Source organism: Equus asinus, chromosome 2 (assembly GCF_041296235.1).
Source record: "Equus asinus isolate D_3611 breed Donkey chromosome 2, EquAss-T2T_v2, whole genome shotgun sequence".
In the NCBI taxonomy this organism is placed as follows: domain Eukaryota; kingdom Metazoa; phylum Chordata; class Mammalia; order Perissodactyla; family Equidae; genus Equus; species Equus asinus.
Window position 1 is genome coordinate 132,194,702 of NC_091791.1, and position 15,945 is coordinate 132,210,646.

The following is a 15,945-nucleotide window of genomic DNA, read 5'->3' on the forward strand; positions in this document are numbered from 1 at the left end:
ATACATGGCCCAAAAGCTGACAACTTGAGTCTTAGACTGAATAATCTGCATTAAGGAAAAAAATAATATAAAAGATGATCCTTAAGTGCTTGTTGGCTAACTAACTTAGCACAACTTATGTCCTAAGAGTTAAATATTACTCCATTTCTGGACTCAAAGCTTAAGTGACTCCATTAAACAATGAATTGAGGGAGCAAAAACCTGAGTGACTGGCCTTCATCACCACAGAATGTTTCCAAAGTAACTGGGCATGTTTAATTATGTTCATTTAATGTGACATACCATCCAAGAAGAGGACAGTACCTAGTAGGTTGGGTTAATGGACATTATAAGTACTCAAAGTTTTAACATTTGAAAGAAAATTAATCATTCAAATATATGCCCTTAGTTTACAAATCTCTGTTTTTCTAGGTGAATGTTCTAAAGCAATTTATGCAGCCTCTAAACTACACAGGCTCTAAAACTGCCTACTTATGGGGAAGGTCCAATTAAAGGGCCCAACTAACCCTACTAAAACCTGCTTGAAAAAAACCTCCACTTGCCTCATTCTCTATGTTTAGAACTGTGCTGAGTACACTAGAAAATACAAGGAAACACAAAGGACTCTGCTTGACCTTGAGAAACAACACTGCCTGGGGGAAAAACAGTGAAAAGAAGAGACGCTGGGTGGAGTTCTGGCTTTGCCACTGAATGTGGCCACATGAATGTGAGCCCTAGCTTTTTCCAGTGGTAAAATGGGCTGAACAGTATACCAGCTGTCCTATAGCAATTTGAAAATAAATTACGATAAAAGAGAAAATACTTTGAAACTCAAAAAAAAAAATCTTAATATGTAAGACACAATAATAAATCATATTCACAGGACAACTAGAGAACAGAAGGGAACCTAGAAGTATACTGTGTATCATAATATAATGCAGAATTTCTCAAAGTTAATTCACACAACTCTAATTCTGTGAGATGTTTATAAATGTTCCTCAAAAAAAAAGAATCCATGGCCAAGTAGCATAGGAAGCACAGGGCTTAATGATTTTTCTATTATTAGTACTACCATTTCCATTAGGTAACTTTCAGTAACAGTCAGTCACAGTGCTAAGGATTTTTCTATGGAACATGTCATTTAACCTTGCAACAACTTTATAGATATTATTATTATCCCTGTTTTACAAAAGGCGAAACTGAGGCAGAAGACATTATATAACTTTCCAAAGATCATACAGCTAGTGAGTGGCAGATGGAGGATTCAAACTCTGAGCCCCAAACTTAACCACAATGAATGCTGTTCTTTACTTTCACAAAGTTTTTGAAATTAACTGTGAATCTCTCAGAGGGGAATAGAACATGTGTCTTTCCTGAATTTATTTTTTTAGAGCAACTTGTAGCACTTTGGGAAATGGAACAATAATGAAAGTGCATTCATTCCCTTTTCCTAAATTGTTATTCTTCCTAGACTTGGGCTATACTTTAGTCTAAGGTATTTCCTTTGTGATCCCTTTCACCCAAATTTGTAATCCAAGAAATACCAACTTAAAATTACCTGTCTAGGTCACTATCACAATACAGGGAATAGCTCAATGGGGGATTACACACAGAGCCTACATTTGGTTTAAATGTCTGGGCCCAGAATTTCATATTGTATAACCAGGCAGAACATCTAAACTTAAAGGATGACAATGGGATCAACCATTAAATAATATATACTGCAGTTACACGTGATATCATATCCCTTGAAATTCACAACATCCCATCAAGTAGAGCAGATAAGACTGAAATATTAAACTTTTGTTTTGCATTTATTAGCTTTATTATACTTTATAAGAAAAAAATTAAATAGGCCCATTAGGCAGTTTTGTTACCAATGAGTGGATTTTCCAATATTTTCTTCATCTAGTTTATGTAGCATAGCCTGTAATGTAATCATTTTGTTTGAAAAATCACAATTTTTATAGTCAACACCATTAAGGTAAACTTAGTGTAGGAGAAAGTCACTCATAACACATCAAACACTTAGTTTTATAGAGACTTCAGTAAAGTGGATTTTCATTTCTTGACGATCATACCATTTTTTTGTGAGGAACTAAAAGCCACAGATATAAGAACAACACAAACTGAAGCCCAGGCAGAAATGAAGGCAATGACAAGCGGTTAAGCAATTCGGTATCTTCATGTTCTGTGCCCTTAAGAATCACCTAGGCAATAAGATAAATGAAATTTCTTCTTTTTAAAAGAAATCTACTATATAAAATAAACTACTAAAATGATCATGATACTGCCACTCACCCTCCATAACAACCACTGGCAAAAACATAATCAATCTTACAAAACACACATTCAGCATTGGCAATGGTGACTAAACAAACTCTCGGAATAAGTTGCTAATGTCACCACAGCATTCTAGCAAATTAAAGAACTTGTGCTAAGGATGTGCGGGAGGATGTTCCCTTGGATATTCCAGTCGTAGAAGTCCAAGCCATGCTTCTTAGCTAAAAACATTAACTTGGCAAATGGGGAGTTTAATGGGTACAGAGTTTCAGATGTGCAAGATGAAAAGAGATCTGCAAATGGAGGGTGTCAATAGCTGCACCACGACGTGAACGTACTTTATGCCACTGAATTCCAGACTAAAAATTGGCTGAGATGGTAAATTTTATGTTATGTATATTTTACCACGATTAATAATAATAACCCCGTGGCCGAGTGGTTAAGTTTGCGCACTCCACTGCAGGCAGCCCAGTGTTTCGTTGGTTCGAATCCTGGGCGCGGACATGGCACTGCTCATCAAACCACGCTGAAGCAGTATCCCACATACCACAACTAGAAGGACCCACAATGAAGAATATACAACTATGTACCGGGGGGCTTTGGGGAGAAAAAGGAAAAAATAAAATCTTAAAAAAAAATAATAATAATAACTAAAAAAAGCAACACTAACATAATTTTATGCTGTAATTTTTCCTTACTGGATGGGCATGTTACTTCCACTCCTCTGTATTCTCCCTCCTTTTTTTAAAATAAACATTTTTTAAGGTAAAAGATTAGAATTTTAACATCTAGGATATTATTTCTAATAAAAATTATCTGCTGGGGTTTGGTGGTCTTACGTTTTCTTTCTTCTAGAATAAACCAAGACAGTAAATTCACAACAGGCCTTCAATCAAAAAATACAAATATGCTTGAAAGTTAAACATTTGGTGAAATGGCACAAATAAGAAGTAGGTTAGGAGTCTGAAGAAATATGTTTGCATCCCATTTGAAGCCAATAAAAGGAATCCAAAGAGCTGCTAGAAATCTTTCCTATTTTATTATATCTGGCTATCTGCATAAAAGCATTAAGAGAGGGGGCTGGCCTGATGGAATAGTGGTTAAGTTTGCACACTCCATTTTGGCAGCCCAGACCCCGTGGGGACCCATACACTGCCCATGAAGCTATGTTGTAGAGGTGTCCCACATACAAAATAGAGGAAGATTGACATGGATGTTGGCTCAGGGACAATCTTCCTCAACCAAAAAAAAGAAGATCGGCAACAGATGTTAGCTCAGGGCAAATCTTCCTCACCAAAAAAAAAAAAAAAGCATTAAGAGGAAGAAAGGTTGAGGCTTTGAAAACTGCTCCCTCCAGGGAACTCAAGAGAAGCAAATCAGAGTATACATGCTCCTTTTTCTTTCCTTTGTAAGGGTATCTGAACCCAAGAACCTTAAGAACAGGGTAAAAATTCAAGTTAGGTACGAGTAAGGAGGAGAAGACTAGGATGAAGAGATGCTATTTATGCACTCCTGGGGGCTGCATGGGAAGGAATGTTGGTAGGACCTAGGGAATGACAACAGCAGCCTCAAAGTCATTAGACACATTAGACATCAAACATTTTAAGGGTAAGACCCAAGGACTGTGCAAGAAATACGTTATTATTTAATTCTCTGAATTAGCGCAGTGGAAGCACTCAACTTTCAGACGAGCTATTCACAATAATCAGTCATCTGTAGAAAGAAATAATCCAAATATGTAAACACAAGTTCTTAAAGGACCACATTCAGGAGAAAGGACTCACACCCTGGTTCTGCCCTGGGTAGGGCACTGATCAGATGAGCCTGAAGGAGCTTCCAACCCTGAGAAATCTAATTCTATGCCAAGGCTGCATCTATGTGTGGAGGATGCTCTGCGATTTTAGGATATGACCCTTCATGGTCATAGGGCAATAGGGTAATTTTTACCTGTATTCATGTGGTTAGTAAGAACTTAAAATCCTAAGAACATTAGTAACTAATTAGAAAATAAATTATTTTACAACTTTGAAAATACATATTGATATCAATGTTAAAATATCTAAGGTAAAAACACAATCATAATGTGATGCAGGGTTAGCGTATATATGGAAAACAGCTCTCTGAGGAAAAGCTTTATTATTCCCTCAGGGCTTTCTTACAGAGTATAGATTTTTTAATTCCTAGTAGAATATTTTTCATACACCATTGCAGACTATTAAGTACTAGATATTACATTATGTAGTTTAAACTTTGCATGACTCCATGAGAAAGACTTCCCTGTCGAGAGAACTATTTTTTACGGTTAGCATTTTTTAATATGAAAATGAACACTCCTTTAGGGTAAGATCACTGCAACTGGAATTTGGGAGAATCTTATAGCTTAACATATTCATCAATGTGTAGACATTCTCTCAGGGGAGTCGGGTGAAGAGAGAAGGAAATACAACAGGATGAAGGCTTTTTAATAACTTAGAGTGTTGACACAGGGCAAAGCAATGGTATTTATCAGGTTTGTCTTTCAGTGGGCATAGCTGTAAACAGGCAGGGGACTAGCATAGGGTGCTGGCAAGTTAAAAAAATAATAATGGTGTTAAAGGGCAAAGGAAAAAAAATGCATTAAACTTCAGGCCAGTTAAAGGTACACTTGCTAATGGTGGACTATTAACTGCTCACCCAGGAGAGATGCAGACTCAAAAATATTAAAAAGGCAATATAAATGCACTTTTCCAAGCAATTCCTGAGAAAATAGATGCCTTGCAGAATTTTGGAATCAAAAGTGGAAATAAAATCTAAGTGTTTGTGGTCATTTAAAAATCTCTGCCAAAAAGAAGTTCGATACCCACATTTGGCAAAAGTGGATAGAAAGTTTAAACAAAATTGACTACTCACTTGTAGACTGTGCCTCCGTTGCCATGACCAAGAGTGTCTCGATACCGTATGTCTTGTTCATTCATCTCCACAAGAAAGAAAGAAAAACAAAAAGGGTGTCATGCTGTGGATGGAAATGTCAAGGAAAAGCAACTCTGGGCCATAAACAACAAGCAGGCTGGGTCATTTCAAGTTCAGCTGCAAGAACGAGAAGATCAATACAACATTTGCTGTCCAATTTATAAAAGACGATACCAAGGGACAAAGTGATGGAAAGTTTAATGACAATTTGTTTGCCTGGGTCATTTCATTAAAGTTTGATAAAAGGTGTCAAAATGGAATGATATAACATAGCTCAAAAGGGTCAGGTCATAGATACCGATAAGAACACAGTCTCTAGTACTACACATAACCAAAGCCAAACAGCACTGCACATAACCAAAGCCAAATTTGGAGAGACAAGACACACAGACACATACCCAGTAATCTAACCATGATCTGTAAATAAATCAGCCCCCGAAAACTCCTCAGGTGACCCTACAATTAACATTAAACAAACTAACTGAATGATGTTAATGATCTTCCTAGAGTGGATATAGCTTTTCTTTGGAAATCATAAATTAGTATACATCAATAACTGGGTAGAAATTATATTATGCTGATGGAAAAGTGCCAAATCAATGTACCTTAAAATGCACATATAGTCAAATATCATAATACATAAAGGGAAAACATAACCATGTGATTCTTATAAAGTCATTTTCATAATTTAATATATAAAACAGCATACACGTTTTCCCAGGTTCTATAAAACTGTTATACCACAAATACTAGTCTCATTTGTATTGTGAATAGTTGTGAATTATTTTAGCACCCACAAAATAATGTTTTAAGAGTTTTAAGAACTCCCTAAATAATTATTTATCAAATGACTTGAAGACTACTCAGATTATATTTGATGCATTCACTAATTTTCTACATACTGGTCCAGTTGCTTAAAAATTAACTGCCAACTTTATTCACTAAGTGGATTCAATAAAGGCGTTATTTTCCATACAGCTAAAGCTTAGGAAAAGCCATACTAAGCCCTGAAAAAAACAATCAATTTCCAGGGAATTGCACTGCCTTGCATGGGCAGAAAATGGATGGAGTTTTTAATTCAATATCACCTGGAAAAAAAATAGTCTGCTTTCAGACCATTATAATACAGCTTTAAATATTTTGCTCTACTCCAAACTTCCACTGATTGAATAAAGCAAGCCTTCATCTATCAAGGGAAATATTTTTCTTCTATACATTTCTGAGGTTGAAGCTTCAGAGAGCTGTGATAATTAGGAGTATAGTACAGGTAACAGAAACAGCTTCCTTTCCAAGCCGTTTTGCCAATCCCTAAAAGAATATTGACAGATTAATGTGTAAAGGCCAATCCAGCACCCAATTTAATTATAGTACAACCTGACTGATGCAATTTACAATCAGCTAATTACTATATTTAGGGTCAGTAGAGAAATGACAGACAAGTCAAAAATTGGCAACTATTTTCCTATTTGAGCAAAATTCTGTTCTTTGCTACGTTTATATTACTAATATAGAAAAAACCATCAAACACATTTTCATTTGTATAAAAGGTGTGGCATGAATAAAAGAAAAAAACCGCATTATTCTGGACAAATGATAAACTTTAAAACAGCATGAAGAAAAGTGGCACATAAAGTAACTTGAAATGCTAAACTAGCAGAGTTGCTATTGGGTTTACTTTGATCTATGGGTATGAAGGAAACAAACACAAATAGTGCTATCTATTTGTGGGTACAAACAGGCTAATTCCTCTAAAACATTTCTCTAGCTAATCTAAACATGACTCTAACAACCTAATTCATGCCATTAACTTGCCTAACAAGCTGCACCCTCATCATGGCTTGAAGCAAATTTCTAGGAGAGAGAAATTTCACTCACTCGAGTCCACAAATTCTGAATTAGTGGCCCTGGGAATTACAGGTAAGCAGGATGCAGGGAGGGGGCATATAGGACCCAGGCTCTGATGGGGCCACCATCTGCAGTCACATCCCCTCCACCTGCACTACTCGATCACGGCCTTCCAGGTAAAAAGATCAGTAGTTTCCTCTTAGAAAAATACACACATCAAGACACTGATATCATACATTGCAATAATACCCTGAGATAGACCTAGCACCTTGGAGGAGGCCTGATCTTGTGGTATTCTATTGGAGGAAGAAAAGGCAAAGGGGTAGGTACGGCATGTCTCTGAGCAGCTTTAACCTTTATAATCCCAACATTGTAATCTTTTTACCTCTAATACCCACTGGGTTGAAAAGAGAAGTGGAGCAGCCACCCACCCAGCATTCCCAGCACTTCACCCTAACCAGGAGTGGCATGTATCCCAAACAGTCAGGGGACAGGCTGAGAGACCCAGGGGGGCTGGGAGATGTTGTATGGTGTGTGAGTGTGTGTGTGCGTGTGTGTCTGTGTGCACTAAGCACTGCGTAAGTAAACTCGAGGATGGAAATTTGGAATCCCTCAGATAATGAGAAAGATTTTAAGTGTCTTATAAAGATAAAAATGGTTCTGAAGAACAAGTTCACTTAAAAAGACAGTATCGATAAAAAAAGCGGATAAAATGTTTCTGTGTTTTAAAGTTTTATAGACCTTTGCCTGGCCTATAAACTGACTGATAGATTTTTATATTAAAAAATATCAGATTCTTGTTCTTTTTTGCTTATTTGAATTTTCTAATTTTTATATGGTATACGAACATTATTCATGTAAAAAGAGTCTTAACAAGGAAAACTATTAGAGCCAACTTCATGAATTTGTAATCAATTTAGTTGTTTTATCAATATTTTGATAATTTCATTATCTCTGATCAAAATGGGTTACTTTAATTGATCTTAACTATGTAAAAATCATTAAAGAGATCAACAAACGGCTAATAACATTTTTGCCTTTTTAGTTTAGATAAGCATATTAGTTAAACTTTTCAAAAGGAAGTACAGGAACAGTGCTCATTATGACACAAGAGGGCAATTTATAAGCCCACAGAGTACAACATTTAAATGTTATAGTTGGGATCAGGTATCATAAAAATCACAGAATTTTACAGCATTTTAAGCATTTAGCCCAATTCACTTAGGTGATATAGGTAGTCCATAACAATAGTCAAGGCCAGAATGCAGTCTCTCAGTATACCGCGCTTGCTGCTGTATCTTAGCAGTCGATCTCGTGTACGTGTGGAGAGACATCCTCCCGTCCAGAGGCACTGGTCCACAGGAAGGAAAACAATCAACTGAAGGGACTCACAAGTTAAGAGCAATTTCATTAGCTACAATATTTGTTTTTAAGATGAGAAGTGTTTTTAAAATCACATAGCTCTTTATATAGAAAAGAGGTGAAATAAAGTTTTTATTCAATAAGGATACCAAAATAATTTTTAAATATAACTCAGTTTCCTAAAAGCAAACAAAAGCCAGAATAATAGACATGAGGCAAGAGGAAGAAAAAGCCCCCAGAATTACAATTACGTGTCAATTGCCAAGACAGAAAATGACCTGGGAGAAATGACTGGCACTGGGCTCTGCTCCAGCTGAAAAAAAGGGGCTGTGAAAGAAATGTAGACATGACAACCCACGGGACGGAAAGGCGTCTGTGTGGGCAGAGGCGGGTGTCATGTGGTTCAGACTTACGTACACAGTCTCATTTAAGTTTTAGTCTTCATGTGGGATCTGAGATAAACCTTAAGAATCTAAGAGTTTTATATACTGGTGATAATATAGTTGTTAAAGCTAATTTTACAGTAGAATATCTATTTTTTCTTCTTCCTTTTATTCCCTAAACACAAAAAGTTCTTCCAAAGGCATGTGAAGTTCTCAAAATAACAACCAAATGTGCAGCAGAATCAGAATTAGTTATAGATCTGTTACTTCTTAGTACATTTATACTTGATTTATCAGGAATAGGAAACACTGTCACCCTCTCCTACAAAATCTAAAAAATAGAAAGAGGAAAAACAACATTAGAGATGCAAAGGCCAAATCGTACATCCTTGGAGCCAATGTGCACTTTTTAAATTCTTTAAATTGTCCCATTCGGCCATTTATAATTAGTTTCAAATCAAGGGTCAATGTGTAACAGATGATACCACACTAAAACTGAAGTGGAAAAAATACATACAGAAAACACATCAGTAGTACTGACTTGTAGCTCTCAATAAAACATGCCAAAAATACCTTATAATTTGTTTTAAGCTGAAAGAAAAAATCCTCCATCCTAAAGCAATAACAGAAAAATAGCATCCCCATTCCAACCACTAAATGTTAAACTTTTTTAAAAGTGCTTGTTTTAATACAATATTATGAAATTAATGGGAAAAATGAAATGGAATTCAATTACAGATCAGCAAAGAAAGTATTCTTTGTTTATTGTCTGCCTGTGTTAAGAAGAATCAGTACCTATCGCTTATAAATCATTACAATGAAAATGCTCAAATAATCCTTATTTTATATGTAAAGGTCTGACAGAAAGTAGTCCTATCCCTAGACCTTTGCTTCACAAATTGAAGCAATAATGGTTTCAGAAAGCAGTCACACTCTATGAGCAGACAATTGGAGAGATTTAGTAAATCCCACTTTATAGAGCAGAGACTAATCGGAAAACACAAGCCAGTCAAATGTTTCTTATGAACTGTTGACACTATATCAATGCTGAATCAATTGGTGGCATTTACTCTGAGTGACAGAAAAGAAATAAATATTTATATCACATAACCTATATCAATGAACCCAGGCAGAAAGCTATTTCTAACCTGTCAATATTTGATTATCTTGAAGAATCATGTCCCTTTCTTTTAATGATTAATATGAATTCCTTATTAAATCTAAGTGGAGGCTAGTGGAAAGGCAAATCATTATTAATGCTTGAGAGCATAAACCACTAAAATAAAAAACTATGCTCAAGTGTTAAAGTATCGTTAAATGTGACTTACATCTTCCATATCAAGTGGTGTCAGTGTTCAGCCCAGAAATTTATTGACGCCCACAACTGTGCACATTACCTCACTGCAATGCAATCTCGCTCACTCTTTAGTTACCCTATAGCATCAAGGAATTGAGGAATTAGTAGAGGAAGGAGGCACTTTGAAGACTTCCAAAGGTGGGGGGTTTTTGTTTTGTTTGTTTTTGTGAATTTAAAGTAAATATAATAGAGGCTAATCCTTAAAAGAAATAAAATGCCAAACTGTTTAATGTGGGGTTACCACATTCCCAAGGGAAAACAATAAACAGTCTTTAAGTGTCAAAAATCATTGCCATGACAATCTTCTAGCACAGAGAACCTCATAACTGAGACCACTGAGATATTTACAGTACTAGGTTTGTTATCAAAACATTAGGAACATTTCAGAATGTTTGTTTTTTGCAGTGGAAATAAACTGTTTCTCATCTTTGAAAGAAGAATCTATGACAGGCTATTTTCCATTGCCTAGGTTGAACAAATGTAGTTAAAGCTTCTGAATTTATGTCAATTTTGAAATATATTTTCCAGCTGAAGAACACAAGTGACTCATACATAAATTACAATTAGTAACTAGAATGCAAGCATGTTGAAGATACATAAATATCCTTGGCTCAATATTTCTGCTTTTAGTCAGGCTTTGTTTCATACTGGTTCTGAACACATCCAGGGCACTAGGGGGACATAAATGTGGACTTCAATCTAAACAAATCTTTGGCTGCTTAAAGTTAAAAGTATTAAGTAAATACTACCTAAAATTTTGAGACCATCAAAATTTTACATACGACACCAGATTCTCTTTAGCTGTACATAGAATATTTAAGGACTAGAATTCATATACTCTAGATGGACAATCAGATGTCAGAACCAGATCGCCTTGCTTTTTCTAACTGTATTCAAGGGATTGTGCGCTAAATAAGCAAGGCTTCCAGAAGCACTACTATACAGTCACCATTTTAAGGTGCACACATCTATTAGGCCACAAAGTTACAGGTGATATTAAAGGACAAGTGTGAGGACCCAGCTTTGTCTTCTTGACATGCTCCACTACAAGCACTTGATTCATGAAATGCCAATGAGGCTTGGAGAGGTCAGCGTGTGAAGGCACTGAATAAGCATCTGAGATAATTAAGATTTCAGCCTTCGAAACATGGAGGGGAAGTGAACAGCAGTTAAGAAAATCAATAAGAGTCTTTTATTTGCAGTGACACAGATGTCTCAGTCAATAGAGCCTAATAGGCAGGCTTGATCGCAATGGACAGGCGCCTGCCTCCAAGGCTATCAAAGGGCTTCCTCTATAACAAACATTAAAACACATTTATGTTGCTATTGAAGAATCGAGGACCCTGTAGGTAGCTTAATTTACCAGTGTATGTTTAAAAGCACTATACTATTTCAGATGTGTCCATTTACTTGAATCAAAATTAGTGAGAAATAACTGGCCTGCAGGCCTGTTTGTCCCTCACTGGCTAGGATAGGTCATTCAGCTTTCGATAGCCAGTTGACTAGGCAAACCAAGGCCTCCTAAAGCCAAGGATTTTAAATGCCAAAGGTCTGCTGTTACTCTGTTCCCCTAAAAAGACAGTGTTGGTTTCAGGACAAAAGAAGGAGCTAAGGTGAGAAAGTAACAGTTTTTGTTTTTCTCCCCAAAGATAATGAAAGAAACAGTCAGCTCTGGATGCCGGGCCATTTCAACAACCCATGGGTGACACATTTGTTCAGAACTGATTAACTTTTCTTAAACTGAGATGGCAGCAGGGTGTGTGCATGGTACTTCAATCTGCTGGGAGTGAAACCCATTAGCACAGTTTGAAGAACGTGTTGCAAATTGTTCTGCCAATCAAATTAAGCCATGTAATTCATTTATGACAAGGAGAAATTCACAGACTCTTTATCTGTTTATTAAGTTTACGGATTCAAAAACTGGACAGTAATAAGTTACTACTATCTGAAAAATCTTAATGTGCAATGACACCTACCTGGCCATTGGCTAGTATTTTTTTCAGTTCAGCAGAAGACTTCTTTAAGCTGAAAAGGAAAGACATAATTTTCAATGGCATGAGCATCGACACCTTTGAACATCACTGAAAATTCCAGACTAAAATATACCTTTGTTTTAGATGTAGACATGGACAACACTCGTTAATCCTTCTCCTTGTATAAATTTTTTTCAAAAGTAACTGGCCAAATGGCACAGGTATTTTATAATAAAGAGGCTGAAACCCCATTAGTAGTCAAAAGCAATAAAGAAGCCTACAGTCAAAATGAAGCTGGAGTATCGCACAGACTAATTCAGTGAGCTTTTCTTGGCTATTCTGCTGCCTTTGGGTAGCCTTTCAGTGGCTGTTTTACGTAGCCTGTCATCTACTAAATACAAAGTACTTACAATGCACTCTCAGAATGTACACAGCCAACTAAGATTACAGAACTTCAAAAGATAAAATAGTTTAAATCCTGATCTTTTGCTATAGCTAACAGTTACAATTGAGCTTCCTGGGAAGCAAATGTGTAGCAGAAATAAATCCTGGTACTCACTAGCTGTGTGCTCTGGAACAAGTTACTTATTCTCTCTGAACCTCATTTTTCTCTTTCTATAAAATGGGGAAAATATCAACTTTATTGGCTCACCAACAAAAATTAAATATTAAAAAAGCCTAGTATTGCATCTTGCACACAGCAGGTGTTAAATAAATTTCAGCTGCCTTCTCTTTCCTTTCCTTTCCTACAGGTTTGAGAACCAGCTTCCAAAGTTATTTAAGGAATATGAAAATGTTCTTCTCCGGACACATATGACTATGTAAACATTTATGTGGATGAGTTTAGGGAAAGTGTCCAAGGCTCTGAAGTCCTCCTTGCTTTATAATGAGTTGTACCTGTACGCATCTGCCCAGTTAGTAGAGTGGCGTATAAAATAGTACCTCTTCCCATTAATGTTCTAATTGGAAACCTAAAGCCTGGTAACTCTATTCTTAATTTATCTACTCTAACCCTCTACCCATATACCAAATTAACTCTCCTCCCTTGTGTTAGTTATCTGTGTAGATGTCTTTCTTCCCACTAAACCCTCCCCCAAGACTGGAAGCTCCCTGACAACACAGATCATACCTTACCTCTCTAATTATTCCATTCCCTTCTCACCCTTGAACTTAGCCCAGCGACTTGGCATATGCTGAGTATAAAGTAAATGGTGGTTGCTGTTCTGGTTATTATATGCTGGTAACACACACACACACACACACACACATTCATTTGCTGCCTTTAATAAGTTATATTTGAGAAAATCTCAGACTTAAATTTGATCAAACTCACCCTTCCAAATTATAATTCTTCCTCTTTCTAAATACTTCTTACACTTCTGCTATGGTCAAATGCAGACTTTGAAGCCTTAGTCCCTACTTTCCCCAGATTTAAACGCCCTCAACCAGGGGGTCTAAACTTTAATAATGTCCTCCCAGGGCTAAGAATTCATGCTCTGAAGTGGCAGTTAAGAATTTTGTAGAATGGGACTAAAGCTGAAACATATGACAAAAAATAAACAACTGCCTAAAATCAGTTTAGTTGAAAAAATAATAGCAGCAGCTACCATTTATTGAGAGATGGCCATGCGCCAGGCACTGTGCTAAATGCCATTACTTACTATCCCGATTTAATCTGTACAATAACTACAACCCTGCTAGGTACAGTTATTCCTAATTTATAAAGGAAACTAAGGTACAGACCTTGCTCAAAGTCAGTCTCTCTCTCTTATACACACACTTTGTTTTTTCTGGGAAACATTTAGATCCTTGTATTCCCACAGACGACACCCAATTTAACAGTCGCAATTATTCTAAAAACAGAAATAACGAAATAACGCCCAGGCAACATTTCTCCATGGATATTCCATTATGTCATACAACTTGAAATAATAACATTTTGATTCATTGCATTTACAAAACACCTTTCATCCAAGAAACAAAACATGATTCCTTAATACAGCTTCATCAATCTTCCTAACACCAGAGGTAGATAGACGGAAAGTTGAATCATCCTAATTTTACAGAAGAAAGCTAAGATGTTCAGGAAAGGCCTTGCCTTGGCAGTGGGACTTGAATTCAGTAATTATGACCTAGGAACACCGTGTGCATTAGTAAGCTCAGTTTGATAAACAGCCATCTACCTAAGGCAAAGACCAATTCATGCTTTGAGAGGAAAAGAGGAAAAAGCTGATTTCATTCATTATGCCAATAACTGGCTACCAATTTGGTCTGGTAAAAAAATATATGTATATATCCTGGCAATTTCTTTGTGCCCCAATTCACTCAATACTTAGTTTATTTGCATGGCAACAGTGACTTAAGCTACCCAAAAAATCACTCTTAAAAACATTTTAAAATGTAAATGTGATACAATTACAAACTGGGTATAACACTTTAAGAGGGACGTTGAGACATCCAAAGAAGAATAAAAGGGTGAGGGAACTAGAGATACTATCATATCAGAAAAGCTGGGTGAGTTGCGAGAATTTAATTCAGAGACCAGACTTAAAGGGAATATACATTTGTTTGCTCGTTCATTCATTCATTCAAGCATTATTGACTGTCTCCTATGTTCTAAGCATCAGGTTGGGAATGGGGAATTCAACAATGAATATGCTATAGTCCTTGCCCTCAAAGGGCACAGAATCTATTGGGGGACAGAGGCGACTACAACACAATGAGCTAACTGCTACAGTAAAAGCAAGCACAGGGACCATGGGAATTCACAGAAAGGGTACCTGGTGTAGACTGGGAGGCTGGTAATAATAATCAGGGATGGTCTTCAGAAGATGATAGTTTTGTTCCTCAAAGATGACGAAGATTATCCAGACTGAAGGCAAAGGAGGGGTTAAAAGAGGAGGAAAGCAGGAAAGAGGCAGCAGCAGACATGAGAGCCCAGGAGGGAGAGGAAACGTGATCCAACAAGGGCACCATGTGTTCATCAGCAAAGCTGGAATGTCAGGTAGGAAGGGGCAGAGTGGCAGGCCAGGGCTGGTGTGGGCAGAGGACTCACATGTAAGAGGCCACTGCTCACTTGCTTTGGAGGGTACACTTTGTCTTGAAGGTTGTGAAGAGCAGTAAAGGGAGGAATGATGGGCTTAGAACTCGTGTCAGCAAGATCACTCTGGCTGCAGTGCTGAGGAGGGATTGCAACGGGGTGAGACTGGAGGGGGAACTATTAGAAGGCTATAGCAGTCATCTAGAGAGCCTGAACTGCCTTGGCAACAACACGGGTGCTGACAAGTAGACAGACTCTAGAGTGATTCAGAAGGTAGAACCTACAAATGTAGGGACTGACTGGATGCGGGGCTGAGGAGGCCCAGGAAGCAGGTTACCTGGAGTGAGCAACTGGGTGAATGTGGGAGAACTTACTGAGACAGGAAATCTAGGAGAAGATGTGTTTGGAAGGAAGACGATTGGAAGAGCTACCACCTAGAAGAGGGAACAGCCTTGTTCTGAGGGCTAAACTAAATCTTCACGAGTGGGCAGTAAAGGAAGACAAATCTCAGCTCATGAAAAACAATGTTCTAAGGTATAGCTACGTGAAAATGGAAGGGGCTGCCTTAGCCAATAAAGTGCATTCCTGCCACAGGGATGTTCAGGTAGAGCCTGGATGACCTTCTGCCAAGCGTGGAGCCCAACATCTAAGGAGAGCAGGATTCGATGGCTGCTTCTCCTTCTCATTCTCCATCCCACAGGCAAAGAGTCATAAACACAGAGCTGGCTGTGGCACTCTCCTGCTGAAAGCCATCTAATGGCTTCCCAACAGACT

General features: G+C 37.3%; 1 protein-coding gene across 21 annotated transcripts in view; it reads right to left on the reverse strand.

The window, feature by feature from the left end:
* The window catches only part of MAP2K5 (mitogen-activated protein kinase kinase 5), a 237,867-nt gene that overhangs the window by 178,176 nt on the left and 43,746 nt on the right, over positions 1-15,945 (reverse strand). For all 21 annotated transcript variants that reach the window (XR_011498672.1, XR_006523191.2, XM_014856227.3 and 18 more), the window contains 2 exons: positions 12,135-12,183; positions 5,152-5,216 (listed from right to left, as the gene is read on the reverse strand). Coding sequence is in view for 19 of the 21 variants with exons in the window: in XM_014856227.3 (XP_014711713.1) it covers positions 5,152-5,216; positions 12,135-12,183 (114 nt within the window). In the remaining 2 variants the exon portion in view is untranslated. The remainder of the gene's footprint in view (positions 1-5,151; positions 5,217-12,134; positions 12,184-15,945) is intronic.